A 21,474-nucleotide genomic window follows, 5' to 3' on the forward strand; every position below is an offset into this window, starting at 1 on the left:
AGCCTTTCCCACTAATGACGCCCGAGTTGTTGTGGGATTCTTGAAGAGGTTGTTCAGTCGGTTTGGTACTCCCAAGGCCTTGATTAGTGATAGGGGCATACGCTTTTGCAATGCTCAAATGGAGAAGACGTTGGCACGGTACGGGGTCACCCATCGTTTGTCCACCGCCTATCACCCACAGACGAGCGGGCAAGTGGAGAACACGAACCAAGGCGTGAAGAGAATTCTAGAGAAAACTGTCGGCAAGAACCGAAAGGACTAGTCCGATAAGTTAGATGATGCGCTTTGGGTTATCCGCATAACATTTAAAACGCCTATTGGGACCACACCCCTTAGGATGGTTTATGGGAAAGCGTGTCATCTGCCGGTTGAGTTAGAGCATAGGGCATATTGGGCGTTGAGATCCGTTAATCTAGACTTGACCCAGGCTGCAAAAAACCGGTATCTCCAAATTCATGAGGTTGAGGAGCTGAGAGATGAGGCGTACACGAGATCGTGGAGTTATAAAGAGCGTACGAAGGCGTTGCACGATCGGAAGTTGAAGAAGGTGAAAGAGTTTAAGTGTGGGGATTGAGTGTTGGTTTATAATTCCCGTCTGAAGTTATTTCCAGGTAAACTTAGATCGAGATGGGTAGGACCGTATAAAGTCAAGGAGGTGTTCCCACATGGTGCGATTGAACTTCGGGATATTGATGGGAGCTCGTGGAAGGTGAACGACCATAGGTTGAAGCATTATATTGGTGGGCCGGTTGATTCGGTTGAGGAGGACGTGTTTCGCCTCGACATCCCTAGGTTGATTGATTGATAGGGATAGGACCTCGTGTGAATACCCGAGTGTAGAGTTTGTATATGTTCGTATTTGTTTTCTGTTATTTTTGTATTTTGAGTCGATTTTTAAGTTTTAGAGTCTGTTTGATGTCTGCTTTTGGTGCTTTGAGTTTTGTTTTGTAGGTTTGGATGCTATCGTTCGTACTCAATCTCCATTCGGACGGGGGCGTTCTGAGCATATTGGTTTTAGGAGGGTACCCAAAAGCTGCGGCCGCGAATGTAATGCTATACGGTCGTTTTATCGGAACTTAACTTACGAAGATCACTGCCTTATTACCAGGGGAGTCTGTTCCATTTTCTTTATACTTTGCTTTATTTTATTTTATTTTATTTCTGCTTTATTTTGGTCTTTTTCCCGTCTCACATTGAGGACAATGTAAAATTTAAGTGTGAGGATAGGAAATTGTCGTTTTTTAGGTAGTTTAAAAAAATATATAATAATAATAATAAAAAACAAAAAAAAATAAAAATAAATAAATAAATAAAATAAATAAATGTAATAAAAAAAATTGTGTCCCTTGAATTAAATATTTTGCAACAAAATGGAAAATGATAGAAAAATTGGGGATTGGTTGTTCAAAACTACTAATATATACGAGATAAAAAATAGAAAGTGCACTTAATTTGGATGTGTCGGTAGGCCTAACTAGCCTTGAAAGGTTTCCCTTGATTATTATAAATATACATATAATTAAATCATTAAGTCTTGTGGGTTTTCATCTTAGGAAAACAGAAAAACTGAAACGTCTAAGGTATTGAAAAGCACCAGTGTAGGTTAAAACCTTGTAAATCTTAAAATTTGATTTCATCTACATAAGTATTGAGCATTTAAATATATAAAGCTGAAAAAAGATCCAATAATTTAATGTGTCCCTCTCTGGGATAGTGACTTGGAGATGATATCTATGGATGATGATCGAAAAAAATAATAAATAAAATCCAATAACCTATGTGTTTTCTTTCGAGTTGGTAGCTTGACAGATAGGCCTCTGGGTGAGGATTAAAAGAACGTTCATGAGTAATGATCAACAGCTTACATGCTTCTCACTGGGCTAGCAACCACGGTGAGAACATCCATGGGTGAGGTCTAAGTTATGTTGAAATATAAAATTGCTCAAAATAATTCAGTATTTATTTATGAAGTTAAATTTTAATAGTTACAAGTTTTTAGGGTGCACTGGTAAAATAAAATCTTTATGGTTTTCTCTTTGCTTTAACATGCCTGAAACAAATTAGGTGTCTTTGTGATTTTAGGTGTGAGACCTTTAGACTGAGTGTTAACTTGAACTTAATCATTGAATATAATGGGGGGTTGATAGGTTGGTGGCTGAGATTAAGTGGACAACAATATCGGCAATCGCGGTTTTTGCGTTTATCTATTATTAATTAAAGTAACCTAAATATTTTGAAAATCAGTTTTCCGATTATGATTCCATTGCAAATAATTTTTTCAGGGACGAAAAAGATTTAAGTGTGGGGATATTTGATGTGGTCTCAAGTATATACAAATATTATATATATTCCCTATACGTTTAAGTGCTTTTGAGCCATGTTTTTATTGAATATTATTATTATTTGGTTCATGTGTGAGTTTACCGATTTCAAGAGAAAATGAGCTCAAATACGGTGATTTCACTACGAGATCAACGATTTGAAAAGTTTAACATAATTTATCTAATAATAGTACTACTAAAAATATTAGTAATAATAATAATAATAACAATGTTAAAAGTACGATGGAGAAAGAAAAATAATAATAAATAAAACAAAAGAGATATATAGATTTAATTGGGGCTGGATATTCTTGAACCCTACGTTAAATAGAAACTTCCATATGTTAATATATATTTATATTATAATATATCTTTTGTGTTAGGAGGGAGCCGGCCCTACAACGGTGGAAGGAACAGAAGCAGAAGCCGTAACCTGAAGGCTTGATTGGAGAGAGAGGTCAAAAGTGATTCACAACAGAAGCAGCTAATAGCCATCATCATTATTAACATCTTCCTTTGGTGGAAGTCAATGCAAGAAAAAAAAGCATAGAAGAGACAAAGCAGAAGCAGCCGCAAGTCGATTTTCTTCGGATGTGTTCGGGTTCACACCTACTCATTCAAACACGGTTCTTTTGGTTTAACTTTATTATCTTTATTATGAACTTGGGTGTTGAACTTGTTTATTTTATGTTTTCGAACACGGTTATTGGCTAAAACCTTATTAGTTGCCTAGGTTTTGAATGAATATTTGTTGAGTTTTGGTTTGCTTGTCGGTATTGGGTTATTAGTGTTGGACTAATATTATTGTAATAGACTTTTTGATGTTTTTAAGATGAATATGCATGCTTAATATTAATTTACTTTTATTCAATTGTTCTATATGTGTCTTTGTGAATGTCTTTCATGTGTAGACGCATATTAGGTTACCTACTGTGTGTTCGTAACTAGTTTATAGTCGACATAATCCATAGGAACTATTGTTTGACGGTTTAGAGATTTTAAGTGTTCTACCTATTTTGAGACTGAGAGGTAATAGATAGTTGGGGTTGTCTTATTCATTAGGCGGTTTGGGTATAGATTACACGAGAGTGGGTTTCCCCCTTATTGTCTTTTGATTTTTTTTGCTGTCCTAAGTCTTTTTGAGCATCTTTAGGTTACTCTTTACGTCCCTTAAACTCCCGGATGTATGTGATTAGTGAGACTGAGAGGTGATCTAGTCATTAGAGTACTTTAATATTGTTGGAGGGACTGGGAGGTAATCCAACCAACCGGTTTGCGTCATACGCCCCTTAGGTATTCCGTTTAGGTGACACCCAGAGAATGATCAGGGATCCACTAGGATGTCTAGGGAGTCATATCTTTAGATCCCGGTTCCATCACAGTTTCCATAGCCGATAAGCATCCAAGATTCACAAATAGGATTTCAAGCCTAGATAACGCCTTTCTCATTATTGTTTTCGTCTAAGTCTTAGAATTTTAAGTTTAATTTAGTTAAATTAATTTAGTTTAAATAATTATTAGTTTTAAAATAAAATAAGTAAAAATCCAAAAATAATATTTTTTTTTAATTATTAGTTTATTTAGCTTTTAGAATCTAGTTTCTTTAATTTAATTTGTGTCTCTAGTGTTTGATATTCCCGGACTTCCCATAGCTATTCTACACCCGATAGGTACATTTGCCTGTTGCTAGTGGTTTGGTTTAGGGTATTCTAGGTTTTTATTACTCGTTGTGCTAGGTTGATTTATTGCATTATTTTTATATACCACTTTTAGGCACATCAGGAACTCACAGTCAAGACCCGTTTTATTTTAAATTTTACCGGATCAAACCACCACAACTTGACTTAAACCTCATAATTAGCAGATTAAAACATTGTTGCACATTTATCATGAACAGCTAAGACGATCAAGGATATTGTTTATCCACCTAAATTTAAACATTAAAGTATCCCAAGCAGCCATTAGATACGATTAAAGTTTAATTATTCAAATAACCAGCTAGTGTTCTCCACTACATGGCATACCCCCGTTATCAAGCAACACCCCAAAGCCCATCTCCATAGGTGAGTATGCACGAATTCATATGTAGGCTTACATATGACGTGTCCTGTGTGGTCCGTTTCTTAATGGTAATGAGACGTAAGCACGGGGACCCCATATGACTAACAGCGTGTATGATCAAGTCAGTAGTGAATTTGTACTTTTAAAGCACTTTGTGATCATGTTTATTGACTTATAATTTGGCAGATAAACTGCGGGTTTGCTCATTTTTGGCTTTTTGAAATATCGATAAATCCACTTAGGAAATATGAATACTAGATAAATAACTGCATACAGACTCATGGTGTCCGAACCCCGAAGCATCCCATCAATACAGGATTTAAAGCCATAAAACCATACGCCTATGAAGTGTTAAACACTAAAACTAGAAGTGCAAGATTTTAAGTTTATATCACCGGCTACACAACATACTTTAACGTTTAAACCTACCCAAGTATCGTATGATAGCGTATTCAGATTTCTATAAAATTTATAATTTTCTACAATCAAACTAAAAATGGGCTTGAGTATGGCAGACCTTTCATCTCGTATTTTATATAGACTTAACATGTTTCCCACTAAAAATCATATTTATCGTTAAAAACAACTATCAAACTGCCCTTTCATTCTTAAGGCTGAGCCTACCGACACATCCCAAGTTAAGTGCGTGTTTTTTAATTATCTCTTATTATTAGTAGTTTGAAAAACTGATTCCCGATAAGTATCTCATCTCCCATTTATAAGCAAAAAGAAACAAAATCAAGGGACATTTTTCAAAACTTTTTAATTTTTTTTAATAAAGATGACAAAATAAGTTAAAGACATGTGTTCCTATCCCCACACTTAATATTTGCATTGTCCCCAATGCAGGGATGGAAACACGACTAAAAAATTTTAAAAATAAAACCTAAAAAACACAAAAATAAATAAGAATAAAACAAAGCTAAAAACTAAAAACTAAAAAGGAAAAGACTTAGCTGGTAGTATGCGCATGAAGTATAATGCTTGAAGTCTTCTTCCATGAATGCCCTCCAACTCCGAACATGCTCGGCAATCAAACAGTACCTCCTTCTCTCACACACGAACGGAAGCGGCAAATACAACAAACAATATCTAAAACATATCTTATCAACTTAATAGATATTAATCATTCAAAGTATGGAACCAGACTAACCAACCCCAAATAATAGATAATATGAATAATAGCAGCAAAGAGATAAATAGAAAGTATACAGCTCCTGCTGCTCCATCCTCACACTTGAATTTTGCATTATACTTTAAGGGGATGCTCTTCTAGCTCAAATCCTACAAAACTTTAAAACACAAAAACAAAGAAAAACTATAAAAGACTACGTTAGTGACTCGACAATTATACAAACTCTGCGGAACCTCGCCACACTTGAACTTAATCAGGAGGTTTCTCTTTGATCTGGACCCTATCCAACCCGTTTAGTTCCACCCGGTACTTGTTAAACATTGAAATTTTCTCGGTGGAATTGAAAAATGCTTTAAAACATCTTAACGGGTCGGACCACCAAAATTTAAACTTACCTAGCATGAACCGGATGTATGACATGTATCGAAAAGACTGGTCGTGCTTGAACTTCAATGGCTTCTTCTTTCCTGTAGACCATCTTTTGACTTGCAAATTATTTCGGTTCACAGATCCTCTTCTCTTCGCCTTCTCCCGTGGTTTTGATTTATGAGCAACCTTTATAATAAGTACCACGGGTCAGCTTTGGAGGTCTTCAACTACCACCACTTCTATATCTTCTAGCAAAGCTTCAAAAAATGCTAAGTCACCCTCCGAATCAAACTCTCCTATTTCATCATACTCAGGCAAACCTTCTAACTCCAAATCCAAAAACTCATCCACCTCACATAACTTATTCTCAACCTCTTCCTCCACACCAAACAAAGTGAATCTCCCAAATTTACTTCATCCTCTATCTCTTCTTTCATCACTAACGACAACTCAAGTGAATCCCTCAAACCCACTTTCTCCTCTATCTCATCTTCAACACCGAACATCAAATCAAGTGAATATCCCAAATCCACTTCCTCATCTATCACTTCTTTCTTCACTAACGACCTCTGACAAGCAGCCCACTCTTCTTCGTCTATTTCATCATCAGAATCACTCCAGTAATTAGCAATAGTAACCCGTGGAGCCGGAGGTGGGACTTCATTGTCCATTTTCGTCTCCGTTACTTGAGTGATCCCCTCATCTAACTTGTCAACATACTTCAATAACTCCAATCTCTTTTTCTTCCTCCTTTTCTTCATTTAATCTCCAGTAATGCTCTCTAATGTACATTGGAGATCTGTATTAATGCTCTGCCGATTTTTCAGGATGATAGCATGTTCGGCTAACTTCTGTTGGGAATCTGAGGCCAGATATTGAGTCAATATATTTTCTAATTTATTCACCTTCTCGAACACACTACTCTCAACAGGGTTGCTGCTAGAATATTGATCATCAAATTGACCCTGATTATACTGAGGCTGCTGATATAGATCATCATAATAATACGAAGGATGTCCCTGCCAAAAATTTTGTTGCGGCTACATAGGAGGGTTAGCATAATAATGTGATAAACACCCCACATATTGCGGACATATAAGCGTAAAATAGGGCCCACCACAAATCTCACACATATTTACGAGACTCAAACGAAATAAAAGACACGGACAATTAGACTCCTACGAATCAAAACAAAACAAAATACAAATAGCACGTATGTAACAAGTAAGTCTAATCAAAGCCAATAACGCAATCACCAAGAGTCCCCGTCAATGGCGCCAAAAACTTGATGTACTAAAAGTAGTCTAATAATTACTAACTAAATTACGCTATCTAGACACTAAATAACAAATTCTAGATTCTTAAACTTAACTAAACTACTAACCGGCAAGTGAATGGGTCGACTCTAGTACAGCTAAGTAAGTCCGGATATCGAATCCACGAGACTCTTTTAATTACGTTAACAAGCTAAATTAGACTCGACTGACTGACACGACTTTTTTATTATTATTATTATTATTATTATTATTATTATTATTATTATTATTATTATTATTATTATTAAAGGGGGGTTTGGTAAAAATTAATTTTAGGCTAATTAAGAAAAACAAATAATAAAATAAATAAAAGACAATTAAAGTGATTTGAAAACAGATGACGATGAAAAACCACCTAAGCTAGAATCCCCAAAGTTCAGTTATCAATTAATTGGAAAAATGCTTTGTTATGTAACCGGGATCATAAAATAATCATTTAAAAGAAAACCCAAACAGGACCTCTGAACCTTCTCAAGAAGACACCTATGGATTTCTAGTAAATTCTTAAGAACACCGGTTTTAATATTAAACTTCCTTATGGTTATCTAATTACTTATGAACGAGTACCTTTATACGAAATCCTACCATACAGTGCGGAAATCAAAGGCAGTTTAATAAATTCATTCAACATTAATAGACAAAGTTGAAAAATCAAACCTAGACGGACTCCTTACGAAGAACTAAATCTAGCAATCTTAATCAACCAAGACCTATCAAATAACCTATCACCTTACAGCTTTTTATGTTAGCAGCGCACTTTTATTTATTTGATTAATAATATTGTTTCTATGATCTTATTATAAATGAATCACAAACTAGTCAAGAACACACAGTAAATGACCTAACAGAATCCTATTATATGACAGACAATCACCAAAGACTCTGTGAAACAATAAAATTCATCAAATAAAACCAAGCACTCATATGCATCAAATAAATAATATTAAACTCTTTACTGATTCATAAACCCATAACGAAAAGCAAATCCAAAATAAAATAAAACGTCAATCAAAGGTTCATCAAAAGCCTACGCGGTCTAAGGGTTTAGCCAACAACCATACTCAAGAACAAAAGAAAATAAATAGGTTCAAACAATAAATTTATAACGAAAGTAATAAATTCAAACCGAATAATAAAGATGATTGGATGAGTAGGTATTGAACCCGGATACTATTTGGTTGAACCAAGATTTTCTTTTTTTCTTTCCTTGCTGCTCACTTTCGTTCACGGCTGCCCAGCTCCACACCTTCCTTTTGTTCGTCCCTCTGATTGCCTTCTGTTTATTCTGTGGCTTCAAAACAAAAACAATCAAGTTATATATTTTTTTATGTCGGTTTAATAAAATTAAATTTAAATATGGGCCTTCTTCACGTGGCCTTTGAAAGAGTATACACACATCGTTTTATTTTCTTTCATATTTTAAAAAGTGAATTATTTTCACATTTTCATAATAGTCCCTCTCGTGTTTCCTTTCATATTTATTTAGTTCTCAAAGTAATTTCTACTAATAGTTTCGTATGACCACTTTAATACGCGCACTGAACAACGACGTTAAAGAGGCGTTACAACATAAAGCTTCCATTATGTATCTTTAATGCACCATAACACGACTTATTCATTCGTTTCTCAATATAATTAAAGTACTCCATTTTAGCTCGTTATATTCTGAAACCTTAAAACTTAAATATGAACCAATTAAGAATAATATTTAATAAAAACCTGGCTCAAAAGTACTTAAAAGTGTATGGAATATTTATATAATAATATATGTATTTTAGACTACATCAAATATCCCCACACTTAAACATTCTTTGTCCCTGAAAAAGTTTCATTGCAATGAGATCAGAATCAGAGAAATACAGAATTACAAACATATAGGTTATCTTAAAATTTATAACAACGCAAAAACTGCGATCACCGATATTGTTGTCCACTTAAACCCATGTCTTTGTCTTTACCGGGACAAGTAAGATCCAACTATTATTATTATTATTATTTATTATTATTATTATTATTATTATTATTATTATTATTATTATTATATAATCTAGTGGAACTCACAGTCAAGACCCGTTTTATTTTAGATTTTACCGGATCAAACCACCCCAACTTGACTTAAACCTTATAATTAGCAGATTAAAACATTGTTGCACATTTATCATGAACAGCTAAGATGATCAAGGATATTGTTTATCCACCTAAATTTAAACATTAAAGTATCCCATGCAGCTATTAGATACGATTAAGGTTCAATTATTCAAATAACTAGTTAGTGTTCCCTACCACATGACATACCCCTGTTATCAAGTAACACCCCAAAGCCAATCTCCATAGGTGAGTATGCACGAATTTTACAAGAACAACTTATTATCATTATCCGTTATTTATTTTATATAGTTTAATGCAATAAAAAAAGTTTATTTTGTATTGTGTAGGTTCATTTATGTATTGCGTAGGTTTGTATATGTACTGTGTATATGGTATTTTGAATTGTGTATGTGTATTTTTTTATTGTATGTAGGTTCATTTATGTACTGTGTAGGCTCGTTTACGTACTATGTATCTATTTCGAATTGTGTATATGTAATTGTCATCGTGTGTAGGTTCATTCATGTAATATGTAGGTTCATTATTGTTAGGCTCATATATGTACTCTGTAGGTGGTATTTCAAATGGTGTATGTGTAATTTTATCATGTGTAGGTTCATTTATGTATAGTGTAGGTTCATATATGTACAATGTAAGTGGTATTTCGAATTTTGTATGTGTAATTTTGTTCATGTGTATGCTCATTTATGTAGTGTGTAAATATATCGGTGCTATTGAATTTAAAAACCACTATCTGGATAAAGGTATTAATATCAAATTATGAGAATAAAAAAAATAATATTGATAAACAACAATATTGAATATGAAAAAATAAAAAAACAAGAATTACTTGTAACTTCTTCATACATTATGACCAACCAAATATGAAAAAATGTTCATTTTACTATAACAAACTTGTCATTAAATAAATAATAAAATAAAAGAAAAAAATGTGAGTGGTTGGATTCATTTCTCGCGCTTCTCGCAATAAAAAACACTTCTGAAATGAACCAAATCCTATACACACATACACTAGCTTTTTTCCCGCATATTACGCAGGTTGCTTTAGTGTTTTTTTTATTACGATGAAAATATATTGTTCTTGTATGATGTGTTAAAGTATTACTTGTGGTCAAACTTATAATTTTTTTCTATTATTTACATAAATTCGTTGTATAGCACATGCTACATCAATTATAAAATATATAGTTAAGAATTAAGCGAAAATACAATCAATACAATTATCATATATTGTTAATAGTGTGACAATTTACAATAACATTAAAGAAGATAACAAAATACAACACACTATAGAAATAGCATAATACCAAATCTATATTCTTCACGATACATGTAACATCCAACTTTTGTTAAATAATAAATAACGGAATGTTTTTTTTGTTAAATGTGTGTCGTTAAATTAGTCGTGTGTTAAGTGTTTAGATAAAGATTGGGTTTGGTAAAGGAAGTGGGTGGTGGGGTCCATAGCCCTCTATATAAGGCCATCCCCCCATCCCTTCACTATTTCTTCCCACAACACACGCACACACACACTCCCTAGAACACACACATACTCCCTCAAGACCCGGACCCGAATCCGGCCTAAGTAAGGAAGATCTTGGTGATCAAGTGTCTTAAAACAACAAGAATCACGTCCAGATCCTCGAGTTGTCCAGATCCGAACCAAACCCGAAACCAAAGGTGAGTTTTAGCCAACAATTAAGTGTTGTGGTTGAGTTCGACATGCAAATCGATATCTTAGTAGATCGGGTTGTGGAATGTAAGAAAAACATTAACTTGGTGAGTTATAACCTCACGGGTATGTTATAGGAGAAAAAGGTGATGTTCGGACCTCATAAAACACGGGTATACAAAGTTGGTACAACCCAAAACCCATAAAAAGAGTAGAATCGGGTCCTAAGGAGGAAACAAGGAGAAAAATGGCTTTAAAATGGTAAAAACGACGAAAGGCAGGAATTTCGCATCGCACAGCCATGCGAAGCGAAATCAACAATTTCGCAGCGCACAGCCATGCGAAGCGAAATCAATAATTTCGCATCGCACAGTCATGCGAAGCGAAAAAGTCATGAGAATCGAAATTCCATGCGAAGCGAAAAAGTTATGCGAATCGAAATTCCATGCGAAATTTCATGAAATTCAACCCCAGCCAGGGGCTCTGCCCCTTGGACCTTGCTAGGGGCTGCCGCCCCTAGACCCCGCTACCAGGGGCGTTGCCCCCGGGCCCCCGTTAGTTGAGGGTCTCATTCACCTAGATGTAAGAAGTAGATCTGATAGATAATTGATACCCGTGCCTTGTTACACAGTTAGCCGTGCGCAGCTAAGGAAGGGCATTACACTTAACTCAGAGAGAGACAGGACCCAGGTGAGTCTCTAGCCCCATTTTTGCGTTATGTTTTTAGGACTGTGTGCATACTCAATGTGATTAGTTAATACGGTTACCTTAATTAGTAAGTGTATACCGCATGAATGTTTATAAATATACCTAATTAGTATAGAAAGAGTTAAACGTATGAGTGAAGGGGTATATGAGAAAAGATACAACTAATGAAAGGATGGTAAGTATGAGGCGTATAACGTATGGATGATATGTATAGTTTAATATATAAAGGATTGCATACCCTAATAATATATGCGAAGAATGAAAGGGTTGCATACCCTAATAATATATACGAAGAATGAAAGGGTTGCAGACCCTAATAATATCTGCGAAGGTTATAGGGCGAAAGGCTCTTTAAAACGTAGAACGATATGTACATATGAAATAACTAAAGTAAGAAGAAGTATGAATGTATAGAAGTAAGAACGTAAGAGCGAATGTAATATGTGTCTTCGGATATGTATATGTATATATATATATATATATATATAAATGTGTAAGAATAAGAATGAGATGTATGTTACTTGCTTAACTAGAACTCACTCAGCGTAGCTGACTTTTAGTATGCACGCAGGTAAATAGATTGAAGGAGCTGGCTTGAGGACGGCACGTGGCAGGGACTGGAAGACTTGCATCTTGGAAAGGACCGTCATGAATTAATATGATATGTTTTAAGACAAGTGTACTTTTGTTAAGACAATATTCGATGATGTGTAATGTAGTGCATGAAGTTTTAATGATTCCGCGAAAGTTTTTAATTAACTCTGATTTTAGAACTGTGTTTATGAGTAAATCCAACGTCAAAGTAGGGTTACCGGAAACGAGGCCTTACAATACAATGTTTATAATTGTTTACACAATGCTAAACGCATATTCTACCAATAAAATGCTCAACTAAAATGCTTTCCATCCTCATATTAAATTGTATGCGCACATCAAAAAGTTGAACTTACCAAAATCATCAACTTTATATAAAAAACTACATTTACTAAAGAGTCAATATCGGCTAAAAATTTTATGTTGAGAATCACCATGACTAAAAAAGTAAACATTGACAAAAAAATTCATTTCGACAGTTTTTAGGTCATACATAAGCCAAATCATTAGTAATGATTTTTGTTGAATGTAAATCGAAAACTGAGCAATTGAAAAAAAAAAGCTGGTATATTAATGATAAAAAATAAATTTAAATAGGAACATTGGTTGGTGATTTATTAAGATTTTATATTCTACCTATCTAGAGACTGAGAGGTAATAGATAGTCGGATTGTCCTTGGGATTAGGCGTTTAGGCTAGAACGCTCTGACAGGAGGTTTCCTAGATTTCCCTAGTTTCATTGAAATACCGTGTCTTATTGATTGTTCTTAGGTTACCCCTTACTCTTTAGGGTGTATTGAGATAATGAGACTGACAGGTAATCTATCTTTTAGGGTACTTTAGTATTTTTGGAGAGACTGATAGGTAATTCAACTAATCGGTAAGTTTAAACGCCCCTTAGTGTTTCCTTTTAGGTGGCACCCGGAGAATGATCAGGGATCCACTAGGTTGTCTAAGGGTGCCGTATTTTAAGATCTCGGTTCCATCATAGTTTCCATAGCCGAAAGATATCCAAGATTCACAAGTAGGATTCTAAACCTAGGTAGTGCTTCTCCTATCTTTAAGTTCGTCTAGATAATCGAGTTTAAGTCTGTGTCGGTTAGTGTCAGTTTTTAGTTTAATTAGTTAATTGTCAAATAAGTACAATCATTAAGTTTTAAGTTGGAGTCTAGTTTTAGGCATCACTAGTGTCCTTTGGGTTCGATATCCCAGACTTCATTAGGCTTCACTACAGTCGATAGGTACACTTGTCTGTCTAGTGATCTAGCATTAGGAGAATCTAGGTTTATAAATTTAAAACTACAGTGTCTAGGTTAGGTTAAGTTTTTATAGACCGCTTTTAGCACATCAAGTTTTTGGCGCCGTTGCCGGGGATACTTAGGCGATAGCAAGACTAGCTTTGATTGATATACTTAATTGATTAATTGGTCTTATTTGTGTGTCTATTTGTCCGCGTCTAGTAGGTCTTAGGGAGTCTTTTTAGTGTGTCTAGTAATTTTTGTAAAAAAAAAAAATTATTATTTTATATTGTAAATATTTTTTATTTTTTATTTACATATATTTAAATTTTTGTAAATATTATTATTTATATATTTTTCTGGTGCCCATGATCCGTTTTGTTTAAGTGTCCATTTCAGTGATTATTATGAAGCATTACTACAGGAACCACCAGCATGGATACAATTATAGTTATCGGGATCGTTTTAGGGAAGTCTTGTGTGAGATATTTGGTGGACTCCATTGGTCACATGATTGCTATTATTCACAAGGGGGTCGCACATACGAGTATGAAGATCATCGACCTTACTCACAACCGTATGAGCCTCAATGTCAATCACCATCTATGCGCGAGCTCGCCAGATTCAATGAGGAGTTGTTGCAAAAATGTTTAAATAGTTGTGATCGTTGGGATCCAGAGCAAAGTAGAATTAGAACTGAGCAACATCTAAAGGAATTTGATGAAGCAACTTGAAAAAGGAATGAGAATTTAAGGGTATTTAGCGACTGGTTGGCCGAAGATTGAGAGGAGTGTTCAACTAGCAGTCCAAAGCAAATTGTTTGTAAGCTGGAACACGCCCCGGAACCGGAGACCATAACGGACGATGAAGTCTCACCTCCGGTTCAGCAGAGTATTGGCCATGTTGGCTCAGATTATCAGTATTCCACGCTTTGGTACTTTGGATCAGAACCCATTGATGATGATTTTTGGGGTGATGAGGAGATAGAGGTTGTAGAGTTGTCTAATAACACCGAGGTTGAAATTGATGAAGGCAATGAGGTGATTGAGAACGACATGGAGGAAGAGCACATTACTTCATGTGAGCTGGAATTTTGTGACGAGCTATTAGATTTGCCCATTCCGTGTTGTGAAGAAGAGGAGTTTGACCCACTTGGTGATTTAAAACGTCTCGAAGATTTACTGTATAATGAGCCAAGTGCGGGGATCGAGAAGGAGCCTGATAGGAGAGCCGTGAGGATGTAAGTGATTCAGTTCCTATGGAATTACACATTGAATCCGATAAACCAAAACACGAACCATACTCAATTTCCATTTGGGACGTGTCGAGGTTTGAAAAATTAGCTAGAAGAGAAAGGATACCGAGGCTCAGGGATCGAATTGTTCGTAGGAAATTGTTATACCCACCTAACTTCAGAGAATCATTATGTAGGGATGGCCACCTCTTGGATTACATGCATATCATACAGTTCAGTCCTGGGAAATTCAAGAGTTACTGGGCCGAGTTGAATTCATATCTTTGGGTTCGCGAGAGTTTTGAAATGGGTTTCTTCCTGACTATGTTTATGAGAAGAGTCTTGAGGAGTACAGATGGGAAGAGGATAAAGAAGAAGCCTCCTGATTGAGGTTTCAGGAGCGAGTCCGGCTGAAGACTCTTCTGTAAACTTAGTGCTTCCCGGGAGGCAACCCGGTAATATCTTTTCTTTTTATTTTATTCTCATTTGTATTTTTATTTCTTTGTTTTGCTGGGTGTTTCTTCTCTTGCTTGCTGGGTGTTCCAAAGCTTCTTGTGATATGGTTGTTGAATTATAGTTTTAAACAAGTGTGGGGATGCAATTTGCTTCAGGATTGCTGTCGCACCCCAACCTAAGGCGGAAATGCCGGGGCGTGATCCGATTGCTCACAGCTCGAAGATACTATCATAAATATAAATGACAATATCTAATTAATTATTTTGTTCAAATAACACACACAATAATTAATACAACGATACAATTCAAATAAATAGATACAACCATTTAAATTCAAGTTTGTCTTCATTATAATCCTAAGGTCTTTCTAAATGTCCAAATTTCAATCTTCAATCAACATGCATATGCGTAGAAAATGGAGTTTGATCAACAACACATGTTGAGTGAGATGATCACCAATTTTGAAACAACAAATAATATATATATATATATATATATATATATATATATATATATGATTGAGAAATGATTAATGATAAATGCGCAAACCAATCTATGTGGTAATAATCAATCAAACCTTAACAAACCAAGATCAAGTATATTCGTGTGCCAATGGATCGTTGCCAAGCGAATCGTGCATTGATTACAATGACTAAATTGTTGGTTTACCTTTGCCAAGCGAATCGGGCTCCGGTTACTAAGACGGTCATATGATCATACTAATGAGAACCCTATACAAAAGGGGATATGTTGGACCTCTCCGAAACGTTATCAAGTAAACAATTAAACATGTAGCAATTAGCAAATAGCGTTCAACTGATATTCACACAATAATTATGTTTGTGATTTTGAGTATATATATAGCATAGAAAATATGAGTAAGTACGCATATGTCCCCAAAACATTTGAAAACAATGTATAAAAAGGGGAATGATCAAACTCACCTGATCGATTAAGCCAAAAGAAAATGACAAGAACGATAATCACACTCCTCGAGAATTACCGACAAGGATCCTAATTAAATGATATGATGAGTGAATTATAGATGGTATAATACATATAATGAATTTAGGATTTGATATGATTTGAGTTACAGTTATGTTTGGAACGTTATGGATTGAACGATTGATCACTACGGATTGTTGTTATTATTTAATTATTATTTGTCATAAAAAATCGGGTTTACAAATAACTAGTTTGAATAAATATGAGTTAAAATATTATATAATAATAATAAATGTTTAATTATAATCATCGTAAGTCTTATATCTTGAACTTTATAATGAAATCTGATGGTAAAGTATATATTAACACTTTTAATTATGTTTAATACGTTTACGATGATTTTGTCTAAAACCAATAATATATATATATATATATATATATATATATATATATATATATATATATATAATACATAATACATAAATATGAGTAAATTTATAAAGATGTTCTAACGGAAAAACATATATTAGTGTCGAGTTTTTAATAAAATAATCATGATCTATTATTATTAATAAGATACACACACACACACACACACACACACACACACATATATACGAAAACTTGTAACGAAACTAGCCGACACGTAACGTTAACTTCATGATGTTGGTTTAAATAATATTGTTTATTTAATATTAAATATTAAATATAAAAACAAGCTTTTAAAATCCTTAAACAAAATAAACCAAAAATTAAGGTCTGCTGGGACTCGAACCCGCGACCTGTGGACCAAGAACTCAGCACACACACACCAGCCATGCGAGCTGGTGTGTCAGCTATTTAAACTTCCTAAACGAGACCATATATACAGAAAATAAACATAACTAGTTTTGAATTATAAACCCTAATCCATGAATCGATCAATCCGTTCCTCGTTTACTCAATTAATGTTAGGGCTATTGTTAAGCGTTCAAAGACAAATCTATACATATGATTTATTACCTGTATCATTGATTATACACAGGTCAATTGCGAGTTGACAGGCCGGCGACGAGGACGATGATGAACAGGGTAGTGCAGCCTTCGATAATCTGATTAATCATAGGGGTTTGATTCGTGATGATTCTAGAGGTATCCAGACGTGAGGAATTGAATTAAGATCAAGCGTAAGTTATATAATCAATTCTAGGGTTAGTCGGTTCATAGAATAAATAATTTCATGTTATAAAGGATCTTGTTTCTTAATTAATCTAGTCGGTTAGGCCGAAAATAGGAATAATAATCATAATCACGATTCAATTCCGAGTTTAGATCGACAATTGTGCTTCAAGTAATCTAAACGGGTCACGGATTTGGATTATGGATACGGGTTAACGGGTTGGGTAAATGGGTTATAAAAGATTAGTAAAATTTGCATTCTAGTCCCTATAGATTGAAGGTGGAAACAAGTAAGGATCAAAGTTTAGTTTGGGCTAAAAATGTACATTTTTGAATGTTAAATATATATTAAATAATTATAATAAATATAAATCGTATAATAATTTCTCGATAAACGTGATTATAAAATTTCCCGAATGTAAAACGGGTCGGGTAGTAAATGTAAATTTGTATGTGGAAAAACCCGAGTTGTTACAATTGCCACTTTCGTTCGTGGGAGATTACGTTATTGCGGCATTTTTGTTATCGCGTTCGATTGGAGGGCAAGGAACATGATTCACCGAACATTTTGACAGATATATTTACCAGGGGAGTCTGTTTCATTTTCTTTGTTTTTTTTTGTTTTATTTTATTTTATTTATGCTTTATTTTTGTCGTTTTCCTGTCTCACATTGAGGACAATGTGAAATTTAAGTGTGGGAATGGAAAACTGGCGTTTTTTTTAGATAGTAAAAAATAAATAAATAAATATAAAAAAAATAAAAAAATTAAATAAAAAAGGTATATATTTATTAAAAAAGTAAAAAAGTAATTAAAAAATAATAATAAAAAAACAAACAAAAAAATAATAAATAAAAAAATTAATTAAAAATTAAAAATGTCCCTTGGATTAAATGTTTTGCAACAAAATTGAAAATGATAGAAAAATTGGGGATTGGTTTTTAAAATAATATATATGAGATATAAAAAAAATAGAAAGCGTACTTAATTTGGGATGTGTCGATAGGCTCAACTAGTCCTGAAAGGTTTCCCCTGATTATTATTAATATACCTAATAGTCATAAACCTTGTGGGTTCTCATCTTGAGTGGGGATAGTGAAGCTGCAAATTCGATAAAGCATAGCGAGTATTACCTTAATCTTTAAACCTTGAGGTGGTGAGAATTACATGCACTTAAAATTAGCATGCCACTCTATGTTATTAAAGTAAATAATGAGTTGTGGCGCCCGACCATGTCCATCATTTATACGAGCTTAGAAAATAGTTATATATTTAGGTAAAAGATGCTTAAGAGCACAAAATTTTGTTGAACGAATGTCAATTATGTGCAAATATTTTGAAAGTAAAGTGAATGAGAAAGTTATGCAAATGCCAAAGAAGCATTCACAAAAAAAAAGTTTCAAAAATAGAAAAAGAGGCCAAAAGGCACATACTAGACGGGGCCGAGAGCTTACGTGTTACCAAGGGGATGGCGACTCTGAGGATACTAAGGTTTTTAGTCAATAAATATTTTTAGGAAATACTAAGGGTGGAGGATTGAGACCGTCATATACTGGGTTGCAGCTCGGGTGAAACAATGTTAGGCCAAAATCTCCTAATATAGTTTTAGGTTTAGGAATTGCTCGTACGACCTCATTTGACCATTCATCCATCTAAATTCCACCTAAGTGCATTTTCTTCTTACCATTAAATGGTTTTTAGCTTACGGTGATAGGTTGAACCATTCTTCTTCAACCTGATTTCTAATTGTCTTGATTATGCTTGAGATGGGGGTAAGCGGATCTGTAACTCTTTAGATGTGACACACATAGGTTTATTGTATCACTTGAACTATCGGCAATCGCGGGGGCTTGATAGGTTGGTGGCTGGGTTTAAGTGGACAACAATATCGGAACCACGGTTTTTACGTTTATCTTTTATTAATTAAAGTAACCAAAATGTTTTGAAAATCATTTTTCCGATTATGATTCCATTGTAAATAACTTTTTTAGGGACCAAAAAGATTTAAGTGTGGGGATATTTGATGTGGTCTCAATTATACATATTATTATATAAATATTTCCTATACTTTTAAGTGCTTTTGAGCCAAGTTTTTATTGAATATTATTATTCTTTGGTTCATGTGTGAGTTTAATAGTTTCATGAGACAACGAGCTAAAATGGAGTACTGTAATTATATTGAGACCAACGAATGAATAAGTCATGCATAATTTTTTGTATTTAGCTCTTTCAGTTTACTAGTAAGAAAGTGGGTACTTAAATCATGCTTTTGAATTTCAGGTTATGGTGCATTAAAGATATATAATGGAAGCTTTATGTTGTGACGCCCCACATTCTCGTAAACGTAATTGTTCTGTGCGCGTATTAATGTGGTCATACGAACCTATTAATAGAAATTACTTTGAGAACCAAATAAATATAAGAAGAAACATGAGGGGCTATTATGAAAATATGAAATTAATTCACTTTCCAGAGAATATGTTAATATGGATGAAAGACACATAAAATATATATATACAGGTCACGTGAATTGTGAGGCCCAGATTTACATTCCTTAACCCGATATATCTTTATTATGTTTCAAAAAAAACCTACGGTGGGGGGAATCCAGAGTAGCTGCACTTTTTCTTGGAAGCATCAAAGTATTATTGTTATTACTGTTTCGTGGGAGTAGAATACAAAAGAAAAAGGCAACCCAAGTCAAAATAATATTAATTACGATAGTAGTCAGCCGCAAGCAAGGAAAAAGAAAGAGAAGGAGCCGCAAACCAGTAATATTTCGGAGAGTGTTGGGGCTCAAAACTTACTCATTCATAACACTATTTTTGGTGTGACCCAATACCGTTAACACCCCTAATTGAAAATTTATACCAATAGCATGATGTAGTGGAGAACAAATTTGATAATTTAAAGTTGTTTGAAGTTAGATAACCAACAGATTATGCGAAATAAACATGCAATTCATGAGTTTGTTATGTTAATCGATCAATATATAACTATAACATTACATAAAAGTTTCACATTCTTTAATGGCATTCCAAATCTAAGAAATATAGCTGAAACTAACATATCAGATGAAGAGATATAGCGTTGTGGAGAGAAAAAATTTCCTGGATAGGGATCAATTAGGTTGCAGATTGTTAGAAGGGCCGCTCGATTGGGGCTCTGGGAGGGAAGGAACGACACAAATAGGTTGAGGTAGGAGAAATGGAAGATGAGGGTATATTAGGGTTATGTTCTCTTTTTCATTCAGATTCAAAAACTACTGACCGAATCAGAGGTTTACTTTCCCATTCAGATGCAATTTTTAACACAACCAAACAGTCTCCTGTCTGTGCGATTCAGATGAGTGCATCTGAATGGTTCCATTAAGTGGTAAACAAACAGGCCCTATGACGTTTACAAAGCAAACCAAATCCAAAAAAGTTGAATAATTCCAGGGACCAACAGAATTGCTGTCACTATTCAAAATATATCGCATAAGGCATTCAGGCGGCGGGTACTTCCCGAAACAGGATCATAGAGCTTGGGCTACCCAACACTATTAGAGATTACGGACGTATAGAGTCGCATTTTCCTATTAAGTTACCCATGATAGTCACGCTTTATTCGTTGTTAATTAAAAACAAAGTTTGTTTCTTTGGGTTATCCTTCTACAAGGATTAACACAAATTATATAAAAATTAATTGTATGAAAACCATTCACAACATACATGTTATTTTACCACTTAAATTTGTAGCATACATTTTTTTCTTTTTTACTTTTTAGAATGTAAAGTTAATCAAAATTAAGATAAATTTCACCGTATATGTTCATAACAATATTTATAAACAAAAAAAAAAAATATTTCTAAGCTACAAACATTTGCATTAAGAATTGTTCTAAAAAAAGTTGCAGCCATATTAAAAAACATTAATATGTTTTGATAGAATATCACGATAGAAAAACACGTTTGCATTATTATTTTTTAAATAAACGATCTAAGTTCTTTTAAATATAAATTCTTTTTTTATCAGTAACTCAATAAGGTCAGAAGGAAAACAAAAAAGTTAAAATCCTTATTTTAATAAATACTTTACAAATCACCTATATTAGTAAATAATTTTGCATCCCACCCTATTTTGATAAAAAAAACTCGGTTTTGTAAGACCGAAGAG

General features: G+C 34.0%; 1 protein-coding gene across 1 annotated transcript; it reads left to right on the plus strand.

The window, feature by feature from the left end:
* The first annotated feature begins 337 nt into the window (after positions 1 to 337).
* Positions 338 to 805, plus strand: LOC143622101 (uncharacterized). Its single transcript, XM_077093343.1, has 2 exons — positions 338 to 563; positions 612 to 805. Exons 1-2 carry the CDS (start codon positions 338 to 340, stop codon positions 803 to 805), a joined length of 420 nt encoding a protein of 139 aa, XP_076949458.1.
* The last annotated feature ends 20,669 nt before the right edge of the window (positions 806 to 21,474 follow it).

Source organism: Bidens hawaiensis, unplaced genomic scaffold (assembly GCF_021521415.1).
Source record: "Bidens hawaiensis isolate Kalapana, Puna unplaced genomic scaffold, B.hawaiensis_p1.1 tig00003022_1, whole genome shotgun sequence".
Lineage (NCBI taxonomy): Eukaryota > Viridiplantae > Streptophyta > Magnoliopsida > Asterales > Asteraceae > Bidens > Bidens hawaiensis.